At 58.1% G+C, this 21,963-nt stretch overlaps 3 protein-coding genes across 9 annotated transcripts; 2 read left to right on the top strand and 1 right to left on the bottom strand.

Moving 5' to 3' along the window:
* Positions 1-778: 778 nt before the first annotated feature.
* E2F4 (E2F transcription factor 4) lies at positions 779-7,908 on the top strand. Of its 3 annotated transcripts, XM_003917024.4 has the most exons (10): positions 781-988; positions 1,388-1,497; positions 1,636-1,797; positions 2,106-2,149; positions 3,376-3,437; positions 3,659-3,959; positions 4,770-5,000; positions 6,593-6,640; positions 6,861-6,905; positions 7,002-7,908. In XM_003917024.4, the coding sequence occupies exons 1-10, from the start codon at positions 854-856 to the stop codon at positions 7,115-7,117; spliced, it is 1,254 nt and encodes a 417-aa protein (XP_003917073.1). In that variant the 5' UTR covers positions 781-853; the 3' UTR covers positions 7,118-7,908. The 3 variants fall into 3 exon arrangements, with proteins under 3 accessions (XP_021787765.1, XP_021787766.1, XP_003917073.1); XM_021932073.2 differs by lacking the exon at positions 6,861-6,905 and having other exon boundaries at positions 779-988; XM_021932074.2 differs by lacking the exons at positions 1,636-1,797; positions 3,376-3,437 and having other exon boundaries at positions 779-988; positions 2,056-2,149.
* A 196-nt stretch (positions 7,909-8,104) lies between these two features.
* Positions 8,105-12,709, top strand: ELMO3 (engulfment and cell motility 3). Of its 5 annotated transcripts, XM_021932072.1 has the most exons (21): positions 8,128-8,181; positions 8,309-8,408; positions 8,557-8,597; positions 8,696-8,768; positions 8,963-9,013; positions 9,203-9,372; positions 9,462-9,561; positions 9,667-9,818; positions 9,900-9,978; positions 10,078-10,128; positions 10,213-10,335; positions 10,434-10,565; positions 10,669-10,770; positions 10,868-10,976; positions 11,089-11,225; positions 11,319-11,482; positions 11,584-11,696; positions 11,798-11,902; positions 12,006-12,088; positions 12,177-12,263; positions 12,345-12,709. In XM_021932072.1, the coding sequence occupies exons 1-21, from the start codon at positions 8,156-8,158 to the stop codon at positions 12,555-12,557; spliced, it is 2,211 nt and encodes a 736-aa protein (XP_021787764.1). In that variant the 5' UTR covers positions 8,128-8,155; the 3' UTR covers positions 12,558-12,709. The 5 variants fall into 5 exon arrangements, 4 of the variants coding, with proteins under 4 accessions (XP_003917074.2, XP_009194901.1, XP_021787764.1 ...); XM_003917025.5 differs by having other exon boundaries at positions 8,105-8,408; XM_031658164.1 differs by having other exon boundaries at positions 10,078-10,335.
* A 3,224-nt stretch (positions 12,710-15,933) lies between these two features.
* LRRC29 (leucine rich repeat containing 29) lies at positions 15,934-21,963 on the bottom strand. The gene is given in 6 exon segments (XM_031658163.1): positions 15,934-16,563; positions 16,663-16,880; positions 17,102-17,245; positions 19,046-19,153; positions 19,155-19,336; positions 21,877-21,963. Coding segments are annotated over 5 exon segments (687 nt in total). The 5' UTR covers positions 19,203-19,336; positions 21,877-21,963; the 3' UTR covers positions 15,934-16,394.

Raw genomic sequence — 21,963 nt, 5'->3', positions numbered from 1 at the left:
GCAAAACCCTGTCTCGAGTCCCATTTCCCATAGAACCTGACCTAAAAGAAACAATAATAAATAGTAACAATGTTAAAAGTAACAAAATGACCCTAGCAAACTTTCCTACATGCCAGAAATGACTCTGAGTGCTTTACTGATATATGTACATAGGTAAATACGTTTGCATTGGCTGAAGTGTATATAACCCCATAGTCTCTGAGCACTGTAGCGGGAGGACAAGATGAGCGAAAGATGAGGCTAGGACCATGGATGGAGAGAGGTGGACAAGGTAGATATAGTTAGTGCTTGCTGTTTGGCAGGAAGTGAGGGACAGGAATAGATGGGGTGACCCCAAGACAGTAGGGCAACCTTTAGGAACATTTTTGATGTGGCAGTAAAATGAGTTTGAAATATATAAAAGAATAAATAAAGAGAAAAAAATTAAAAAGGAACTGGTTTGAGGGAACAGATTGTATTAGTCAGGTAGTGTGGTCTTGTCTCCCGAGATGGGGACTGGGCAGAGTTAGTGATGTTGGGGCAGATTGGCAAGGAAAGTTCCGATGGCATCCCTTTCTCTACTGCCAGGGCTGCCCACTGACGCCCTCCTCATTCCTCCCTAACTTCATCCCAACTCCCGGTCTACCCAGGTAGTTTTCGTCTTATTCGGCGGCTGGACATTTGCTAATGGTCCCTGAAGTTTTGCGGTTGCACCCCCAGACAGCAATAGCGCCGCGTTCCCTGGAAGACGCACGGGGCGGAAGCGGAAGCAGCAACGCTGGCTCCGGCTGCCGGACGGCCAGGAACGGAAGCGGAAGTGGCGGCGGCGCCGGCCTGGCCTGGCCTGGCTGAGGGGAGGCGGCGGGCGGACGCGATGGCGGAGGCCGGGCCGCAGGCGCCGCCGCCCCCGGGCACTCCAAGCCGGCACGAAAAGAGCCTGGGACTGCTCACCACCAAGTTCGTGTCTCTTCTGCAGGAGGCCAAGGACGGCGTGCTTGACCTCAAGCTGGTGCGGCCCGGGCTAAGGGGCGACAAGGGAGGATGGTGGACCAGGCCTGGGCCGGTAGCGGGAACCCCGGGGGCGGCCCAGCTGGGTCCTCCGAGAGCCGGCCGCCATCGTGTGCTTTCTCACAGGAGAGAAGCCGGGGAATGTTTCATTCATTCGGCCGAGGCCATTGAGCTACAGCTATGGGCCAGGCTCGGGGCTCCAGGTGTTCGTCCTCGTGGCCCTTCCTGGCTGGCGAGGAGAAGAGCTGCCTATGGGACAGAGCTGCGGGCCTGAGCTGCAGTAGCGCCTGGCAGGCACTACAGGGTTGGAATCCAGGTTACTCCCTTCCCAGACCACGTCTCAGGGTGGCTGGGGGTACACCCGAGAGTGGGGCTGAGCATTCTCCACTCTGTCTGCCAGGCAGCTGACACCCTAGCTGTACGCCAGAAGCGGCGGATTTACGACATTACCAATGTTTTGGAAGGTATCGGGCTGATCGAGAAAAAGTCCAAGAACAGCATCCAGTGGAAGTGAGTGGGGATAGTGGGAGGGTAGTAGAGTCTCCCACCCAGAAGTGTCGGGTGTGGGGTGGAGGGTGCCAAAGAAGGCAGGGGCCGTGGGACCCAGAGTTCTCAGCAGTCCCTCTCAGCCCCACTCCCTGGGCTCAGGGGTGTGGGGCCTGGCTGCAATACCCGGGAGATTGCCGACAAGCTGATTGAGCTCAAGGCAGAGATCGAGGAGCTGCAGCAGCGGGAGCAAGAACTAGACCAGCACAAGGTGTGGGTGCAGCAGAGCATCCGGAACGTCACAGAGGACGTGCAGAACAGCTGATATCCTCCTGGCGGTCCCTCCTGGGGGGAGTGGGCAAGGGGCCCTCTGGTTCAACTTGCCCTGGGCAAGCTCCCTGTTCCTCTTGGGAGCTTGTCTTGTAGCCCCTGGCCATGGCCCAGCCTCAGGCTCCCTCCTCAGAGCCTCTCCCCTTCCAGTCTTAGCCTGTGATCCCTCCCCCAGTGGACCTGAGTCCCCAGAACTTTCTCTGAGGGGCCTGTGTGTCAGACCTTGGCTAAAGAATTGGGTCTTTTTTGTAGTCTGCCATCTGTCACCATAGGGCATCGGCCATTCTCCTTAACCCTCACACTTTGGCCTACGTCACTCATGAGGACATCTGCAGATGCTTTGCTGGTGAGCAGAGCCTGGGTAGGGGTGAGGGGGTGGGCTGGGCTCAACCAAATCCCTAAGCACTGGGCTCAGTGTCTCAGGAGAGTTCCGTCTCTTAAGAGGGTTTCTCGGGCCTGCTCAGAGAGGAACCAGGCAGGGTAAGTCTTCTGTCTGAGTGTCACTGGGACCCTGTGGAGGTCAGCTATACCAAGAGGGTACAGGAATTCTGGAGTGGGTTCCTGGGTCTGTTCCCAACTGTACTGTTTCCTGGATTTGGCTTCTTGGGTATGATAGAGGTACAAGGGGGAGAAAGGGAGAGAGGATATGTGTGTATTTGCTTGTGTGCAGGCTCTTACATGCAGGGCATGGGGGTGCCCACCTCCAACTTGTTAGTTTAATTGCATTGTGAATGCAGGATATGTTCCTTTTTTTTCTTTCTTTTTTTTTTTTTTTTAAAAAGAGACAGGGTCTTGCTATGTTGCCCAGGCTGGTCTTGAACTCCTGAGCTCAAGCTGTCTTCCCCGCTCAACCCCCTAAAGTGCTGGGATTATAAGTGTGAGCCACTGTGCCCCGCTGATGTGTTTCTTCTCCATCATGTATCCTCCTGACTGGTCATGGGAAAGGGATGTTGGCCTTGGCTAGAATACCTTCACCTAGGGAACAGCCATCGGTGGAGGAGTGAGGTGCCTGTGGCCAGTGATATTTGACTCCACATACTTGGTTTTTTTTTTTCTTTTTTTTTTTGAGATGGAGTCTGGCTCTGTCGCCCAGGCTGGAGTGCAGTGGCCCGATCTCAGCTCACTGCAAGCTCCGCCTCCCGGGTTTACGCCATTCTCCTGCCTCAGCCTCCCGAGTAGCTGGGACTACAGGCGCCCGCCACCTCGCCTGGCTAGTTTTTTTTTTTTGTATTTTTTAGTAGAGACGGGGTTTCACCGTGTTAGCCAGGATGGTCTCGATCTCCTGACCTCGTGATCCGCCCGTCTCGGCCTCCCAAAGTGCTGGGATTACAGGCTTGAGCCACCGCGCCCGGCCGACTCCACATACTTGAACCCAGATTTCCTGGTTACTGACTCTGGACTCTCAGGAAGAGAAGAGCTTTAGCTCTGCCCGGCCACTATGGGGAATGGGTGAGGTCCACTGTCTAGTCCCTCAGAGACCATGATCTCCTGCCTTGCTCCAAAAGACAGGCACCTCTGTTCCCAGCTCAGATTGAGCCCATGGGCTCTGACCCATTCTCCATGTCATTCTAGGAGATACCCTCTTGGCCATCCGGGCCCCATCAGGCACCAGCCTGGAGGTGCCCATCCCAGAGGTGGGTGCTTAGCCCAGGCAGGCGGGGTCAGCTGAGGGCGGGTGCTGGCTGTGGAGACTGATAAGTCCCGGGTGGGGCAGGTAGGGGAGGCCTGGAGTTTGCGGTTATCTAGGAGGATGGGCATCCTGGGTGGGAGAGGACACTGGTCCTGACAGAGTCGGGCAGGAGCCAAGCCTGCTTCCAATTCTACCCATCTCCCATTCCTTACCACCCATCTCTAGGGTCTCAATGGGCAGAAGAAGTACCAGATTCACCTGAAGAGTGTGAGTGGTCCCATTGAGGTTCTGCTGGTGAACAAGGAGGCATGGAGCTCACCCCCTGTGGCTGTGCCTGTGCCACCACCTGAAGATCTGCTCCAGAACCCGCCCGCTGTTTCCACGCCTCCACCTCTGCCGAAGCCTGCCCTAGCCCAGTCCCAATCCCAGGAAGCCTCACGTCCAAATAGTCCTCAACTCACTCCCACTCCTGTCCCCGGCAGTGCGGAAGTCCAGGGAATGGCTGGCCCAGCAGCTGAGATCACAGGTGAGGCACCATGGGAGCTTGTGACAGAGGCCCAAGAGGCAGTATCTCTGTGTTGTGAAACACCACACTCAGAGTTGGAAGAGACCCTTCAAGATGGGGATTGTCTTTTTCCTGACCTCCACCTAGCCTTCCCTTGCTATGGTAATGAATGAGCCTTTTTTTTTTAAATTGAGACGGTGTCTCACTGTGTCCCCCAGGCTGGAGTGTGCAGTGGCGCAATCTTGGCTCACTGCAACGTCCGCCTCCCGAGCTCAAGAAATTTTCCTGTCTTAGCCTCCTGAGTAGCTGGGATTACAGGCACCCACCACCACACGCAGCTAGCTAATTCTTGTACTTTTAGTGGAGACGGGGTTTCACCATGTTGGCCAGGCTGGTTTCGAACTCCTAACCTCAAATGATCCGCCTGCCTCGGCCTCCCAAAGTGCTGGGATTACAGGCTTGAACCACCATGCCCGCCTGAATGGGTCCTTTTTAATAGGGAACCTCTGACTGTGGGAAGAGACATTGCTGGTGGCAGTTTTCTCCCCCAGATCCACATCCACTGGTGTCTCAGTTGCCCTGGTAGCCTGTCTTGAAGTACAGCCACAGCAGACATGTTGACCACGAGTCTCTTTCTGTAGGTCTTATGTTCCTGTCTGTCTCCTGTAGTGACAAATTTTATGTTACTTCCTCGGGGGTGACTGGCAATGCCTAATTCTCCTTGGGTCTGGAAACCAGGCTTGGGTCCTCCTGGGTCTGGGTTCCAGCACAGCCAGGTTTAACAATCTCTTCTTGACCTTGTGTGACTGGGTTTGGGGGCTATCATTGCAGTGAGTGGCGGCCCTGGAACTGATAGCAAGGACAGTGGTGAGCTCAGTTCACTCCCACTGGGCCCAACAGCACTGGACACCCGGCCACTGCAGTCTTCTGCCCTGCTGGACAGCAGCAGCAGCAGCAGCAGCAGCAGTAGCAGCAGCAGCAGCAGCAGCAGTAACAGCAGCAGTTTATCTGGACCCAACCCTTCTACCTCCTTTGAGCCCATCAAGGCAGACCCCACAGGTGGTGAGTACCTGCCCCCTAGGAGCAGAGAGAGAGAGTCTAGCCTCAGTCCAGTCCTCGGTCAGAAACAATGGGGATGGAACCCAGCTCTCCCGTCAACCCTGTCGGACACGAGAGCTCTCTGCCAGCACCTCTGGGTCAGTGCTGGAGCCCCCTCTAGTACCCCATCCTAGGCTAACACAGAACTCCCTGCCCTCTCTCAAGCCCTTTCCTGCCACCCATTGGAGCACCGCCTCACTAATTGACACCTCTCTGTATCACTCTTTCTCATCTTCTCTGTCTCCTTTCTGTCTGGACTCCTTGAAAAAGTAATCTCCACTCATTGGTCTCCTAGTCACCTTTCAAGTTGCAGCAGTCACTCCCCCAGCCCAAGTGTTACAGCAGTGTCACTCTTGAGAAGCTACCAAAGGCCTGCCGAGCCCAGCAGCCTCCAGCCTGTTTTGCTGGTGCTCTCTTGGTCCGTGTCAATATTCTTTCCTCCTTTGGCATAATTATGCCAGGTCTTGGCTCTCTTGTCTCACTGGCTTCTTGAACTCTCCCTGGCGTGTCCTTAAACATTGCTGTTTTTGAGGGCTGTGTCCCATTCCACTCCTGGAGAGGGCTGTAGCTCTGGGTGAACGAATCCCCAGCCTCCGCCTGGCCTAGATCTTTTCCCGATATGCACTTTGGTGTCCACCTGCCGTCCTCTGTACATCCAATGGACACTTTATTCCTGCGTGTCCTCGACTGAACTTAGTTTCTCCCTGAAGCTTGCTTTCCACCTCTGCACACCCTACCGTCGGCCCTATTTATCCAGGCCTGATCCTTGGCTCTCACTCTTAGTTCCAGCTCCTTCTCCCTCCTCCTTCTGCTGCCCACCCCATGCCAGCTAAGCGAGGTCTGTCCCAGATGTCCTCTCCTATCCCCTGGTATCCTCAGCACTCAGGATGACCCCTGGCCACCTCTATCCTGGATTCTTCAGCATCTTTCTCTTTACCCTGACTGACAGACTAATCTTTCTGAAATGCAGGCCCAACAGAAAAATGTGGCATTTCTCTGTTTGCAAAAGTACCTTTAATGACTCCCTGAGGGCCACCAGATAAGATCTGAACTCCTGAGCCTGGCATGTGAAATCCCTCATGGTCCTCTCTGGTTGCATTTTCTTCTGCTTCCCCTGTGTCCTCCTGGCCAGAGGTTTGTAGTGGAGTCATCACCCTGTAGCGCCACCACCTCTGCCTGGTGACCTGACCCAGGGTCTGGTCTCTGAGTCTTGCACAGAGCAGATGCTCAGCAAGGGTGGGACAGATGGGGTACCTTCCATCAGACAGGGGGTGCATGCTGAGCCCAGAAAGACGCTTCTGTGACCTTTCTGAGTTAGAAAAGCTGTACCAATCACTTGCAGTGGGCCTTTGGTGCCCTGGGCTCAGCACTGAGGAATTCAGGTTTAGCAAGTGAGGCCAACAGACAGTGCCAGCTTGGCCTAGGCAGGGCCTACTACATCTCCTCAGCTGTGTGGAGCCTCAGGGTGGGTGGTATAGGATCCGAAGAAGCCACGGGGCTGTAGTGGAGCCAGGTTGGACCTCTTGTGTCCTGAGCATGGCTTTCTTGTTTTTCAGTTTTGGAACTCCCCAAAGAGCTGTCAGAAATCTTTGATCCCACACGAGGTAGGCTGCTGCATTCCTCCCTGGGGGTAGGGGTAAGGGACACAGCTCATTGGGTCCTACGGCTGTTTTCTTGCCCTTTTGAGGACCTTGTGGTGGCGCTTATGGTAACTGGGGCAAAGGGTGAAGTTCCTGATGGGCCGGTGGGGTTCCCTTTCCTGGGCTTTGGTAGCTGGAGAGTTGGGAGCTGGAATGTTAGTAACTGAGCTCCCTCCATTCCCAGAGTGCATGAGCTCGGAGCTGCTGGAGGAGTTGATGTCCTCAGAAGGTGGGTGGCCCTGGAAGGTGGGAGTGGTTGTGGGCAGGGGTTGGGCTGCTGCTAGGGGAGCCCTGGCCCAGGGCCTGAGACTAGTGCTCTCTGCAGTGTTTGCCCCGCTGCTCCGTCTTTCTCCACCTCCCGGAGACCACGATTATATCTACAACCTGGACGAGAGTGAAGGTGTCTGTGACCTCTTTGATGTGCCTGTTCTCAACCTCTGACTGACAGGGACATGCCCTGTGTGGCTGGGACCCAGACTGTCTGACCTGGGGGTTGCCTGGGGACCTCCCCCATCCGACCCCTACACAGCTTGAGAGCCACAGACGCCTGGCTTCTCCAGCCTCCCCTCACCACACAGTTCTGGCCACAGCTCCGGCTCATGTGCTGGCACTTCTGTGCTTGCAGAGCAGGGGAACGGAATCAGCCCCCATCACCGTGGAGCCAAAGTGTTTGCTTCTCCCTTTCTGCGGCCTTCCCCAGCCCAGGCTCGGCTGCCACCCAGTGGCACTAGTGGCACAGAACCGAGGAGCTGCCATCGCCCCCCCATAGGGCAGCTTGTCGAGCCTCACTGTCTTGCTCCTGCCAGCTACTTCCCCTAGGAGTGAAGGGTGGCATGGAACTGGGCACGTGCCAGCACCACCCCTAGCTTCCTTCGCTGTCCCCCACCCCCTGACCCTCCAGCTCCTCCTGGCCCTCTCACGTGCCCCCTTCTGCTGGGCCTTTAGCCCTAGAACCTGCAGGTGGTGGGGGTGGCTACCAAGAAGGAACAGAGGTCTCAGGAGGAGTCTGGGTGGTCCAGCCCTGAGGATTGACCCCACCTCCTGCTGCCCCATATCCTATCTTCATTTCTGCTTATTCATTTACCCTCATTTAGAGCCATTTGCAGAGATTTAGAAAGATTTACAGTAACGAATGGATTCCTATATAAAGATTATTTTTATACTTTTTGCAGCAAAAGGAAATTGTAATATTTGTACAGTGTCCAAGTGAATAAAAACCGTGCCTAAGGCTAGCTCTGATGTGGTTCTTTCGGGACCCTCCTTGGGACTGTGCTGGATTGGCAGTGTGACTGGGTGGGTCACCTTGCTGGAACCGGGGGTGTGGGGCGGCCTCCGGCAGCCTGCCCTCCCCGCCACCACCTGCTGCACGTAGGTGTGGGGCGGGGACGCCTCGGCGGGGCGGGGCGGGCGGGGCGGGGCAGGCAGAGCCGTCCTACCTTCCCATCCCCGGACTCCAACCCGGAACTAACCTCGGCTCTCATGGGAAGGCCGCATTGCATGGCCAGGTCAGTCTGGGCCGCGAGTGCGGGACACCAAGGTCAGGTCTCGGAAAGAGGGAGGACCTTCTCGTCCCCAGGGGCCCCAGGCCAGGTGTGCCCTTGGCCGCAGGTGCACGGTCTCCGAAAAGTGCAGGTGCCCACGCCCCGGCTGGACCATGACGCCTCCGCGGAACGTGGTGAAGATTGCCATCCAGATGCGTGACGCCATCCCGCAGCTCATCCAGCTGGACCAGGTCACCTGGCTGGTCCCGCCTCCATCTGCCCCGCGGCCCCACCTCCCAGTAGCCCCCTGGCCCTCGGGGCAGCCCGCCCCACCCCTCCCCCCAGGCTCCTCCCCATCCCTCCCTGCCCCAGCCGCGAGAATGACCGCTCCACTTGCAGGCGAAGCCCCTGGCCACTGTGCTGAAGGAGGTGTGCGACGCGTGAGTGCTGCCGGGCCAGGGTCTCTGGAGGGCGGGAGGGCGGGTGGGCAGGAGGGGCGGCTCCCCCTGCCGGCCTCGCTGAGCCTCGTGCCCCGTAGGTGGAGCCTGACGCACTCTGAGCGCTACGCCCTGCAGTTTGCGGATGGGCACAGGAGATACATCACTGAGAATGTGAGTACCCTCTTCCCCGCCCCACCCTCCGCCTTCCGACCCCGCTAACCCATCTGGCCCCGATATCTCTGGCTCTTCATCCCGCTACCGGAGCGCGATATTTTACTGACCCCCAGCTGCCCTCACCGACACCCCAGCTGATCAGTCCTCGGTGCCCTCCCTGACCTCGCTGCCCTTTCTGCTGTCTTCTCCAGAACCGCGCGGAGATCAAGAATGGCAGCATCCTATGCCTCAGCACGGCCCCAGTAATCCCCCTCGCGGCCTGCCTACCCCATCCCTGCCCCTTTGCCCCAGGTCCAGAGGCCCCTACCCCGGAGGCCGCCGCCCCAGACCTGCCTTGAGCCACGTAGTTGACACCCCGGGCCGCACACTTCCAGGTCCCACCCTTACTGTGCCCAACCTCTTCACCTCTGTTCCTGCTTCGTTCCTGCCAGGACCTTGAGGCTGAGCAGCTCTTGGGTGGGCTGCAGAGTGACAGTCGTGAAGGGCGCCGGGAAGCCCTGAGATACCTTGTCCCTCTGGCCTCGGACATGACCTTTGCCAGGGAGGTCATCAGCCGTAATGGGCTCCAGAGACTAGGCACCATCATTGAGGATGGGGACGAGTGAGCACAGGGATGTGTGGGCTGGGGGAGATGGTGGGGCTTTCTGGTCCTGGTCTGGTCCTGCTCAGCCCCAGATGTCCCCCCTCCAGCCTAGGAGAGGTGCTGGCCCTCAGCCTGAGGGCCTTCTTGGAGCTCATGGAGCACGGCGTGGTGTCCTGGGAGACACTGAGCATCCCCTTTGTGAGGAAGGTGGGTGGGCTTTCCTAGGGCAGCGGGTGGGGGCAGTGGAGCAGTGAGGCAGTGGTAGACCCGGGTTCCATGGGGGTGAGGTGGTGACACCCCCACCCCTTACAGGTGGTGTGCTACGTGAACATGAACCTCATGGACGCCTCCGTGCCACCCCTGGCTCTTGGGCTGCTGGAGAGTGTGACCTTGAGCAGCCCAGCCCTGGGCCAGCTGGTCAAGAGTGAGGTGCCCTTGGATAGGCTGCTGGTGCACCTACAAGTGTAAGCCTCTGGGGCTGGGGTCCAGATGTGGGGAGCAGAGCTGGAGCCTGAATGTTCCACTGAGCCCTCTTCTTGCCATAGGATGAACCAGCAACTGCAAACCAAGGCCATGGCCCTGCTGACAGCCTTGCTGCAGGGGGCCAGCCCTGTAGAACGCAAGGTTAGTGTCGATCAGTGGCTGGATGTGGACAGCACCCGGTAGGCACCGCCCCACCCTAGGGCGAAATAATCTAAGCCCCCTTTCTTTCTACCTCCTCAGCACATGCTTGACTATCTCTGGCAGAGGAACCTTCGCCAGTTCATCTATAAGGTAGGAGGTGGTGGGCCAGGGGCACCTCTCTGCCCCTGCCACCCAGTGAGCCCTTGCTCAAACCTGGGTCTGGCTGTCCTGCAGAACATCATCCACAGTGCAGCACCAATGGGCGACGAGATGGCTCATCACCTGTATGTACTGCAGGCCCTCACGCTGGGGCTGCTGGAGCCGCGTATGCGGACGCCCCTGGACCCCTACAGCCAGGTGTGTGTCTTTAGTGGGGACAAGGCGGGGGTGGCTTGGAGTTTGGCCTTGAATCTATAATATTGATCCCTTCCCCTGCCACCCGACACTGACCCCAGGAGCAGCGGGAGCAGCTGCAGGTCCTACGCCAGGCTGCCTTCGAGGTGGAGGGGGAGTCCTCGGGTACCGGGCTGAGTGCTGACCGTCGCCGTTCCCTCTGTGCCCGAGAGTTCCGCAAACTGGGCTTCTCTGTGAGTATCCCCCCTACCCAACTCCCCAACCCTGCCTCAGCCCAGGGCTATTGTTCCGGGGGGCTATGACCCTTCTTGAACTGCCTGTGCCCACTTCCCCCAGAACAGCAACCCAGCGCAGGACCTGGAGCGCGTGCCCCCCGGTCTACTGGCCCTGGACAACATGTTGTACTTCTCCAGAAATGCACCCAGCGCGTACAGCCGGGTTGGTGACAGGGTAGGGTGGGGGGTGGCAGCATCCCCCAGGCAGGGTCCCCATGGGCTTAGCCGTGACATCTTGCCCCATTCTCTGCCCCCTCCAGTTTGTGTTAGAGAACAGCAGCCGCGAGGACAAGCACGAGTGCCCCTTTGCCCGGGGCAGTATCCAGCTGACGGTGCTGCTGTGTGAGCTGCTCCACGTTGGGGAGCCCTGTGAGTGGCCGGGACTGGGCACAGCATGGCTAAGAGCAGGGGACGGAAGGGCAGAGAGGGCCAGGGGCTGCATGCACTTTCTCCCTGAGCCCCTCCTGCCCCCCCGCTCCAGGCTCTGAGACAGCCCAGGACTTCTCGCCCATGTTCTTCGGCCAAGACCAGAGCTTCCACGAGCTCTTCTGTGTGGGTATCCAGCTGTTGAATAAGACCTGGAAGGAGATGCGGGCCACACAGGAGGACTTCGACAAGGTGGGTGGGGTGGGAGCTGGGAGGCCTGGGCCAGGGCAGGGGGCTGATCTGGGTACAGAGCTCAGGCCCTGAGCTGAGCTTGGGCGGCCCCAGGTCATGCAGGTGGTGCGGGAGCAGCTGGCCCGCACTCTGGCCCTGAAGCCCACCTCCCTGGAGCTCTTCCGAACCAAGGTGAATGCGCTCACATACGGGGAGGTGCTGCGGCTGCGGCAGACCGAACGGCTGCACCAGGAGGGCACACTGGCTCCCCCTATACTGTGAGTTTGCGGGGATGGATCTTCAGTCCTAGCCCCACCTTCCCTGGTGCCCCCTGGGCTACTCCCCAAGTCAGATGTGCTCAGTGACACCCCTCTATCAGGGAGCTGCGGGAGAAGCTGAAGCCAGAGCTCATGGGCCTGATCCGCCAGCAGCGCTTGCTCCGCCTCTGTGAGGGGACGCTCTTCCGCAAGATCAGCAGCCGGCGGCGCCAGGGTCTCTGAGTGGGCATGGGTGGGGGGCAGAGGGCAGGCAGAGGGCGGCTGGCTTGGTGTCAGGACCTCTCAGCACTCTGGCCCTCTTCCTTTTCTCCACAGACAAGCTGTGGTTCTGCTGCCTGTCCCCCAACCACAAGCTGCTGCAGTACGGAGACATGGAGGAGGGCGCCAGCCCGCCTACCCTGGAGAGTCTACCTGAGCAACGTAAGGCGGGCAGGGGCGGGGGCCAGACACCTGCTCTCCCCAGACCGCCTTGGGCCCCGGCACTGCCGGGGCCGCAGTGCTCAGCCCAGCCTTCTTCCTGCAGTCCCTGTGGCCGACATGAGGGCACTCCTGACAGGCAAGGACTGCCCCCATGTCCGGGAGAAGGGCTCCGGGAAGCAGAACAAGGTGGGTACAGCAGGCCGGGGGGCTCCTTCCCACCCGCCTCTGCCTGCCCTGTCCTCTGCTCAGTGTCCCCGCTCCCTTGCTTCCCCAGGACCTCTATGAGTTGGCCTTCTCGATCAGCTATGACCGCGGGGAGGAGGAGGCGTACCTCAACTTCATTGCCCCCTCCAAGCGGGAGGTGAGTGTCCGCCAGGCTGAGGTCAGCAGTTGGGCAGGGGAGGCAGATGGGCAGACCCTCATGGCTCTGTGCCACCCCCAGTTCTACCTGTGGACAGACGGGCTCAGTGCCTTGCTGGGCAGTCCCATGAGCAGTGAGCAGACACGGCTGGACCTGGAGCAGCTGCTGACCATGGAGACCAAGCTGCGTCTGCTGGAGCTGGAGAACGTGCCCATCCCTGAGCAGCCACCCCCTGTGCCCCCACCCCCCACCAACTTCAACTTCTGCTATGACTGCAGCATCGCTGAACCTTGACAATGTGCCTGGCCACGGGCCACAGCTGTGGCCACTGCAGCAGCCATGAAGGGCGGAGGGTAGAGGAGTGCAGGCACCCTGGCCAGCAGAGACTGCTGCAGAAATAAAGTCTGCTTGGCTTTTGGGATATGTTGAGCCAGCTCTGAACCTTGTGGGCTGAGCCTGTGACAGTGACAGTCTTCCCCTTCTGCCTTCAAACTTAGCTGGTGGATAAGATGGGGCATCAGGCCAGGCCACAAACTTTGACAGCTGCGGTTAAGGGGCTGGTGTTTTGAAGCGGGTGGGGAGAGGATGGGACTGCTGCCCTTCTCCAAGATGAGTCCTCAGCCTCCCTCCATGCTGGGCCTGCGGGGAGGGCTGGCCTGTGGTCTGGGGGTACCTGCCAAGGGAGAGGCTGGGCTGCCAGCCTGCTGCAGGAGAAGTGGCAGGGCAGGAGGCACTGCTCCAAATGGATGCCTTCCTGGACAGCATTAACAGGGGCATAGTCTGGGAGCCATCTCCAGAAGGCTCCTGACAGTCTGACCTCAGTCCTCAAGCTTGCATGGCCCTGCCTGGTGTCCTCTGTAGGACTTGGAGGTCTCTGGTGAGAGGCCTGAAGGGAGAGAGGCAGAAGGGCAGGCTCAAGATCCCCAGGCCAGTGGGAGGATGTGGGCTGATTCTGACAAGAGCCACTTCTGTGCAGGAAGCCCCGGATTCTGATTAAAACCTAACTTAGGGCCGGGCTTGGCTCACGCCTATAATCCCAGCACTGTGGGATGCTGGGGCAGGCCAATCACCTGAGGTTAGGAGTTCAAGACCAGCCTGGGCAATATGGTGAAACCCTGCCTCTACTAAAAATATAAAAATTAACTGGGCATGGTGGCACACACCTGTAATCCCAGCTACTCAGGAGGCTGAGGCAGGAGAATCTCTTGAACCCAGGAGGTGGAGGTTGCACTGAGCTGAGATTGCACCACTGCACTCCAGCCTGGGCGACAGAACAAGACTCCATCTCAAAAAAGAAATTAAAAACCTAACTCAGAACCATGGGTAGGGTGGGGGCCAGAGACAGGCCAGAGCCCCTGGGGGCAGAAGCAGCGAGAAGTATTGGGTCCAGCTGGAGGTTTGGTCACGGGGCAGAGGCTGTGGTCACAGACCCCAAGCCCTTGAGGAAAGAAGAGCCCATCAATCTGTGGAGTTCACAGGATAGGTTGAAGCCACCGCCCCTCAGACTTCTCCCTGCCATTCACCTCTTCTCTCCCCAGTGCCACCTCCAATTTCTTTTCTTTCTTTCTTTCTTTTTTTTTTTTTTTTGAGATAGAGTTTCACTCTTATTGCCCAGGCTGGAGTGCAGTGGCGTGATCTCAGCTCACTGCAACTTCCACCTCCCAGGTTTAAGCGATTCTCCTGCCTCATCCTCCCAAGTAGCTGGGATCACAGGCATGCACCACCACACCCGGCTAAATTTTTTGTATTTACTAGAGACAGGGTTTCACCATGTTAGTCAGGCTGGTCTCTAACTCCTGACCTCAAGTGATCCACCTGCCTCAGCCTCCCAAAGTGCTGGGATTACAGGCATGAGCCACCGCACCTGGCTCCAATACTGTTTGTTTGTTTGTTTTTTGTTTTTGTTTTTTTTAGATGAAGTTTTGCTCTTGTTGCCCAGGCTGGAGTGCAATGGCACCATCTCAGCTCCCCGCACCCTCCGCCTCCCGGGTTCAAGCGATTCTCCTGCCTCAGCCTCCTGAGTAGCCGGGATTATAGGCAAGCGCCACCATGCCCGGCTAATTTTATATTTTTAGTAGAGAAGGGGTTTCTCCATGTTGGTCAGGCTGGTCTCGAACTCCCAACCTCAGGTGATATGCCCGCTTCGGCCTCCCAAAATGCTGAGATTACAGGCATGAGCCACCGCACCTGGCCCCAATAACGTTTTTAACTGTTAACCGTCAACCTGGCTGACCTTGAGACCTGATGAAATGGCACTTCCTTTGGAGAGTGTGCTGGAGGGCACTTGCTCCCCCACCCCCAGCTAAGCTTCAGATCCTTGGGCATCCAGGGCCTACCATGCCCATGCCTAAGGACTTCCCACCACAGTTGGAGCAGTCAGCCATGGAGTTCTAGGTGGAAATGGGGGCAGGGATCCCTGATGCTGTCGGCCTCCCTTCCCAACACTGTGGGCCAGGCCTGAGGAGGGAGTGTGTCTCGGGATTTTCTCCGCCTGCCCCAGGGCCACTTCAGCTGAAGTTGGGAGGGGAGGGGCCCTTTAGGGGCCTCCCTGTAACCGTCAATTATTCCTGCTTAATGTTTCCAGTCCCTTGTGCCTGCCACCATCATAGCAACAGCCTCCCGACTTCCGGCCTCCTGTCTTGCACTTCTAATCCTCTCAATACCAGCTGCCCCAACTGCTTTCACCGATATAAATCTTATCATACACACACACAAACATCCCATATATTTGATGTCACCCTATCCACGTCCATGGGTTAATGGCCACAGTTTCCATGACTGAACCTGAGTTGAGCCAGGTGAGTCACAGACATACCGTGGTTTAGCCCTTTCACCTGAGCACCTGTGGCTTGCAGTGTTCTTGATGCTTGGTCTGAGCTGGCATCCTCCCTGCCTAGACTACCCCCTCAGTGACAGCTGTGGCCTGCCTGTGTGCACCCCCACAGTGCCTTCTACCTGGATCACCCCCTTCCTTTCTTCTGGCCATTTTCACTGCCCTGATTCCTTCCTGGACCCTCCAAGCCCAATTTGTTGCTCCCTGGGCTCTGGTCCCAGGTGCTTGTCTCTCTCTTCACCCGCACCCTGCACGCTGGACTGTCCCTGCTAGCTGGCTTCTCTGCCTCCCCAGCTGGCCCTGGGGCTGGGAAAGCTTTGACCCCTCTGAATCCCCACATAAAGCACAGTCCCTGCAGGCACCGAGGGAGCCCTGGCTTGCTGCTACAACCAGTGAACACGAATACGGACGAGGTGCGGGGACACACCAAGGGCCAGAGCTGCCATGGAGAAGTCACCAGCACCATTGAAGGGGCTGGACTAGGTGACCTCTAGTGACCCTCTCACCCAGAGATGCTGGCCTCTTTCATTCTTTTCCTCTTATTTCCCCCTCAGGACAGCCTCATTGACTCAGGCATCATTCATCGGTAGTTCCTGGAATCTGGCTGAGACAAGCACACAGCTTGTGCCTTTGCCTCAGGACACACCCAAGCCTGCGGGGTCTCCTACTGTGTGGGGTAGATGCTAGGAGTGTCAGGCCAGGGCGAGAGCCCCCGTGGGGCTGTGGGCCAGGCCTGAGGAAGGAACGTGTCTCGGGGTTTTCTCTGCCTGCCCTAGGGCCACTTCAGCTGAAGTCGGGAGGGGAGGGACCCTTTAGTCAGAATTTAAGACAAGGAGGTACTATCTAGAATGTTTAATCTTAGGGTTTACAACATAGACCTGGGCTCAGCTGCTGAAGCTCAGTGCACACAGGGTGCTGGGAGAGTCCCACAGGAGTAGGTGGAGCTGGGGGTCTGAGAAGAGGGCAGGCAAGAGGCAGGGGCTCTGCTCCTCCCAGCACCAGACCCCGCCTGCTGGGGGCCTGGCCTCCCGCCCAGGGCTTGGCCAGAGAGCAGGAGCCTGTGACAGCAAACAAGCAGCTAGCATTTCCAGGGGCCTGTGGCAGCCACGTGTAGCTGGAAAGAGGCTACTGTCAGGTGGTGTGGCGGGAAGTTCCCTCTGGGCTGCCTGGATTGGCCCCACCCCCAGTCCTAGAGGGTCTGCAGTAGAGGGAGGCAAGAGGCAAGCCAGGTCAAGGCTAGGGTTGGGGACTGCGGGAGTCAAGGAGGCTGTGCTGCAGGGCTGGTTACTGACCCGGCCTCAGAGTGTTAGGGTCAGGTCAGCCCCTCCCACGAAGCGGGACTGGACGCAGGACACCTGGGGCAGCTGGGCTTGGAAGCGTCTGATGGCGGCCATGTTGATGCCAGGGCACATGGCCACATCCAACACCCGGAGCTGCCTGCACGCCTGCCCAATGGCATCCAGTGTCCTGTGGGGAGGCCACTGGATGAGTGTCTGGCCCGGCGTGGGACCCAGCCCAGCCCCTGCACTGTGGCTCCATCTGCCCAGTGTCATCGGACACACTCACTGCTCTGTGAGCTGACTGCAGCTGGACAGGTTGAGGTGCTGCAGCCTTGGCCAGGAGCTGGCTGCCTGGGCCCAGCCCTTGTCACTGACGCGGCTGCAGTGACTCAGCGCCAAGTGCTCCAGGCTAGGACAGCCCCCGGCCACAGCCACCAAGCCCTTGTCTGTAAGTTCTGGCAACAGGCTCAGGGACAGCTGCCTCAGCTGGGGGAACTGGAGCACCTACAAGGATGGGGAGGGTCGGGGAGAAGTAAATGCCACTGGAGCCCACAGCCTTGGCCTTTCCAGATCCTCCCACCCCAGCCAGGGCATGACTAGAGGCAGCAGAAGCCAATGAAAAAGGAACTCCAAGGTCAACTTTTTTCCAAGCAAAAAGTGGGTTGGCCCAGACCCCTGACTTCAGCCCCAAGATCCTCAGCCTACCCGCACCCGCAGCCCCACACCTTGGCTAAACTGGCATCAGTCAGCTTGCTGCAGGCTGTGAGGTCCAACTCCTGCAGGGCCCGAAGCATGAGCAGGGAGGGGCCCTGTGGCTCCGGACAGGGGTCCTTGGTGCCTGAGGCCTGATGCTCCAGCTCTGGGCGTGGCTGTAGGAAGAAGCCCTTGCTTCTCAGGTTCCTCCTGAGTTTGCCCTTAAATGTTCCTACAGAGAGACTTGGAAGGGACAGGAGGGCAGCTGAGCCCAGGGGCCACCCCATCCTCCCAAGACTTCGAGGGTCCTGCACCTGGGTCCCCTGCACAGGCTCCTCCAGCCCCAGAAGCCCCCAGTCACACAGCTCCCTGCACCAAGCCAGGCGTAGGACTGAGAGGTGGGTGAGGTAGGTGCAGATGGCCTGCAGGGTCCGGTTGGTGAGGGCCACACAGGAGGACAGGTCTAGCACCCTGAGGCTCAGGCCCAGCGCTGGGATCATGGAGAGCACTGAGGCATCCTAGGAGGGAGGAAGGGAGGAGACAGGATGGAGCAGCAGCTGGTTGCCTATGCCACCTGGCCTGGCAGGGGTAGCTAAGAAGGGTCTATTCAAGGTTCTCACCCCACAGGCAGGAGGGAGGGAGGGGAGCTACCAGAGGGTCCAAGGAAGGAAGCAACATGGTCCCTGTGCTGGTAGTGAAAGGTGGGGGTGGGCAGGGTGGGCCATGGGGGTTGCTGCAGGAAAAAGGCCTGGACTGTGGCTGGGGCAGGAAGGATGCAAGTGGCAGGGCCTAGGGTGGCCACCTTGCCTATGCTCCCAGCCCCTGCCAAAAGAGTGAATGAGGCCACCTCAGACCACAGCTCACTGGACCAGCCAGTTGACTCTGCTAAGCCAATCGGAGTCGCTCCCTCTAGAATTGGAACCAGAGGTATGAGATGGAGGTAGAGCTGCCAGCTGACAGGGCAGTTAGGGATGGGGAGCAGGAGCTAAGGGCAGAGTAGAGGAGGCTGGTTTGTAGAGAGATGCACAGAGGGGAACTTAGTACCAGGCTTCGTACCAGGTGCTACAATCTGTTGCTTACCACCTGGGCCCACACCTGCAGAGCTTGTCCCTGGGTGGAGGCAGCCCCACAGAGGCCTCCTTTGTGGCCCTGATCCTGGGATGCCCAGGCCTGTGTGTCCTTGATCTCAGTGGCTGCAACAGCCTCTTCACCTCTGGCACACTGCTGGCTCAGCCCGAGATGGCACAGAGGGACAAAAGAACGTGAGGCCTGGAGGCAGCAGCTGAGAGGACACGGGGATGTTGTATCACATATCTGACATGCTTGGTGCCAAAGAGAAGGAGGAGTAAGGCCAGGAAGAGAGACACTTGGAGGGTAACAAGGTGGAGAGATGGTTTTTAGGTTGGGAATGCCCTGGTCAAATGGACAGGCTGAAGAAATAATCCACTAAAGAGGAACAGACTGACACTGCCAAGACAGGGGCGCCACCCAGAGGGACAGCGCTGAGCCCCGCTAAAGGGCCTGGTCTTGGCTACGAAATGACCCTGCTGCTCCTGTCACATCACCCTCACAGGCCCTGCCCCAACACCTTCCTCAGTGCTCCTTCCCTGCCTTCCTTGCCCATCACCCCCTTTCTTCAGCCCTCCCAGCTTCGGAACACTCGTCCTTAGCGCCCCTCCCCAGACCACATGCACTTGGCATGTGAGCTGTTGGCCGCCTCGTGGGCTGGGTCACCTTGGCCACTTGGACCTCCTAGGCCCACAATGGGGGCTTTGGGGAGATGTGCTGGCAGCAGCAGCAGCTGTCTAGGCTCTTGTCCTCCTCCAGATTGGGTCCCAAGTACATTTCTAACTGCCAATCATAGGCATGAACACTGGGGAGTCCCTTCCTGGTGCCACAGGCCCACCACCACCCCGGTTCCCCCTCCCGCTGTCCTCAGCCCTGGAGAGGAAGGGAGGGGATGATGGTGAGCTCACCTTCAACGAAGAGCAGTGGGCCAGGCTGAGGGAGGCCAGCTGGGATTGAGCCCCGTGCACAGAGCCCAGGGCCTGGGCCAGTTCCCGCCCTCTCACCAGGCAGCACTCGGCCATGTTGAGGCTCTGCAGCTCCCGCAGGCCACCCAGAGCTGTACATCCTGCGTCTGTCAGCCGCTGCAGCTTCCCCAGGCTCAGGCGCCGCAGGTGCCGCAGGCCCCGGCTCACGGCCAAGAGCGCCCCATCAGTCAGTTCTGAGCAGCCGCTGAGGTCCAGGGAGGTAAGGCCTGGTTGCTGGAAGCACAGGGTAGCCACAGCCTCTGTGGAGAGGTCCCGGCAGCTGTGCAGGCTCAGCTCCTGCAGTTGCAGCCCAGCTACCTGGCCCAGGGCCTGCAGGGCCTCGGGTGGTAAGCCAGTGCCACTCAGGTCCAGGGCACGCAGCCTGCCAGCCCGCTCTTGCACAAATCGCAGCAGGTTGCTGAAGGAGAACTGGGAGGGAGAGGAGTCTTGGGGGCTGATGGAGCCTCGGACTGGGCCTAGCTCGAAGGTGAGGTGGCAGTATGCCAAGGAGAGGCGCTCCAGGCTGGGGGCACAGCTGCTGAGCCGGTTGAAGCTGAGGTCAGCCAGGTCTCGCAGGCCAGCCAGGTTGAGCTCACGGAGGCCGCTCAAGGCCTGCCGGACGCTCTGTGCCATCTCGGGCTGAGCCAGCAGTGTGCCAGAGGTGAAGAGGCTGTTGCAGCCACTGAGATCAAGGACACACAGGCCTGGGCATCCCAGGATCAGGGCCACAAAGGAGGCCTCTGTGGGGCTGCCTCCACCCAGGGACAAGCTCTGCAGGTGTGGGCCCAGGTGGTAAGCAACAGACTGTAGCACCTGGTACGAAGCCGGAGAGCCATCCACGTTGGTCAGGCTGATGCAGCAGATGCCCCTGAGGCCCAGGCTCTTGATGGCCGAGAGGGAGGCAGAGGACACTGGGATGTTGTATCGCACATCTGTCTATGGAGCAGCAGCAGGCCTGGGGGTAGCCCTCTGGCTTCAGAGGGTGCTGGGCATTGGGTTTGGTGACAAGTCACTGGCCAGAGGTTGAGGGCAGGTCAAGGAAGGGCCCTTCCACAACGGGGACCCATCGTGGTGTGTGGTATCATGTGTGGTCAAGTTGGGCATGGGTAGGAAGTGGGAGCTGAGGTTCAAATGAGATGACCATCAGAGGAAGGCGGGAAGGTTAGTGATGGATAGGAAGGGATGCTGAGGGAGGGGCGGGGACAGAGTGGGGAGTCGGCATGCTGAGCACAGGAGGGCTGAGATGGGACCTAGAGGAAACCCAGTGAAGTCCCCAGGGCGTGGGAGGGCAAAGTATGCCAGACCCCAACCTTTGGGACTTTCAGAAGGAGGCCCTGAGATCCATGGACTCAGCCTCCTACTCCAGGGACTTGACATGAGCTAAGCAGCCAGCTTCCCCAACTTTCTAGAGAGCATAGCCCTCTGAAGAGTGGAAGGCGAGAGAAGTGAGGTAGGTGTCACTCACCACAACCCTCTATGGCCCAGGTGACAGAGGTCTGGGGCAGGCAGTGAGGCCTAAGTCCCCTGGTGGCCTGAGACTCTCTTGAGTCTGTCACATGAATGTTTGCAAAATGTATTCTCTGTTTAAGCAAAATGTGAAAACTGTATTCTGTGTTTAAGCAAAAATGTGTGCATGTGCATATATGTGTATGTGTCTGTGTATGTATGTGCATGTGCATGTGTGTGCATAGAGCTGCCTGGTATTGGGCCCTGGATGCTCCAGCATTCAAGATGTGCTTGTGATCCCTGCAGCATATCTCCGGAGAGGACATCTATCTGTCAAGGTAAGGACACTGAAGCCTCCCATTTCCGTGCATGGGAGCTAACAGAACACACCTCACCCGTGCCAAGGAAGTTGAGCTGGCTGTGTGTAGAGAAACAGGGGAGTGAGAATGGGGAGTGCACAGTTGGAGCCGGGTGGGACCCAAGAGACAAGCTCAGGGCTACATGGTGGGAATAAGTTGGCTTGTGCAGGCATTTAGGAGCTCCCAGCTAAGGAGATGTCTTCAAATAACTTTTCCTGATATTGCACTGGAGTGAGCCAAAGGGAAATTGGTAAAATTTGTGTAGAACAGATCTTTGGGGAGAGGGAGAGGAGGGCTTGGATTCTAAAATCCTTGCCCCATCTCCCTACCTCTTGCCCATGTTACAGGCAAGTGGTACTCAAAGAGGGCTCTTGTATGAATCAACATGGTCCTGATGCAGAAAAGAAAGCTCCCCTAAACCTGTCTTGTCAGTAACTGCAAAAACAACCTGCTGTTCCCTGCTGGTACCCCACAGACCATCATCAAAAGGGAATCCAAGCCAGGCATGGTGGCTCACACCTGTAATCCCAGCACTTTGGGAGGCTGAGGCGGGTGGATCACTTTAGGTCAGGAGTTTGAGACCAGCCTGGCCAACATGGTGAAACCCCATCTCTACTAAAAATACAGAAATTAGACTGGGCGCGGTGGCTCACGCCTGTAATCCCATTACTCTGGGAGGCCAAAGCAGGCAGATCACGAGGTCAGGAGATCGAGACCATCCTGGCTAACATAGTGAAACCCCATCTCTACTAAAAATGAAAAAAAAAATAGCCGGGCATGGTGGCAGGCGCCTGTAGTCCCAGCTACTTGGGAGGCTGAGGCAGGAGAATGGCGTGAACCCGGTAGGCGGAGCTTGCAGTGAGCCAAGATTGCACCACTGCACTCCAGCCTGGGCAACAGAGCAAGACTCCATCTCAAAATAAAAACAAAAAAAACAAAACAGGAATGCAAAAAGTAGAAGTGACTCACAGGATGTGCTCCTGCAAGATGCTTATCAACAGGATTCTCCTAAGAAACACAGGACTCATTCCCAGGTGTGGAGAGACCAGCCTGGCT

This window comes from Papio anubis, chromosome 18 (genome assembly GCF_008728515.1).
Source record: "Papio anubis isolate 15944 chromosome 18, Panubis1.0, whole genome shotgun sequence".
Classification (NCBI taxonomy): domain Eukaryota; kingdom Metazoa; phylum Chordata; class Mammalia; order Primates; family Cercopithecidae; genus Papio; species Papio anubis.
The sequence above is the reverse complement of the archived record's forward strand: the minus strand, read 5'-3'. Positions and strand labels throughout refer to the sequence as shown.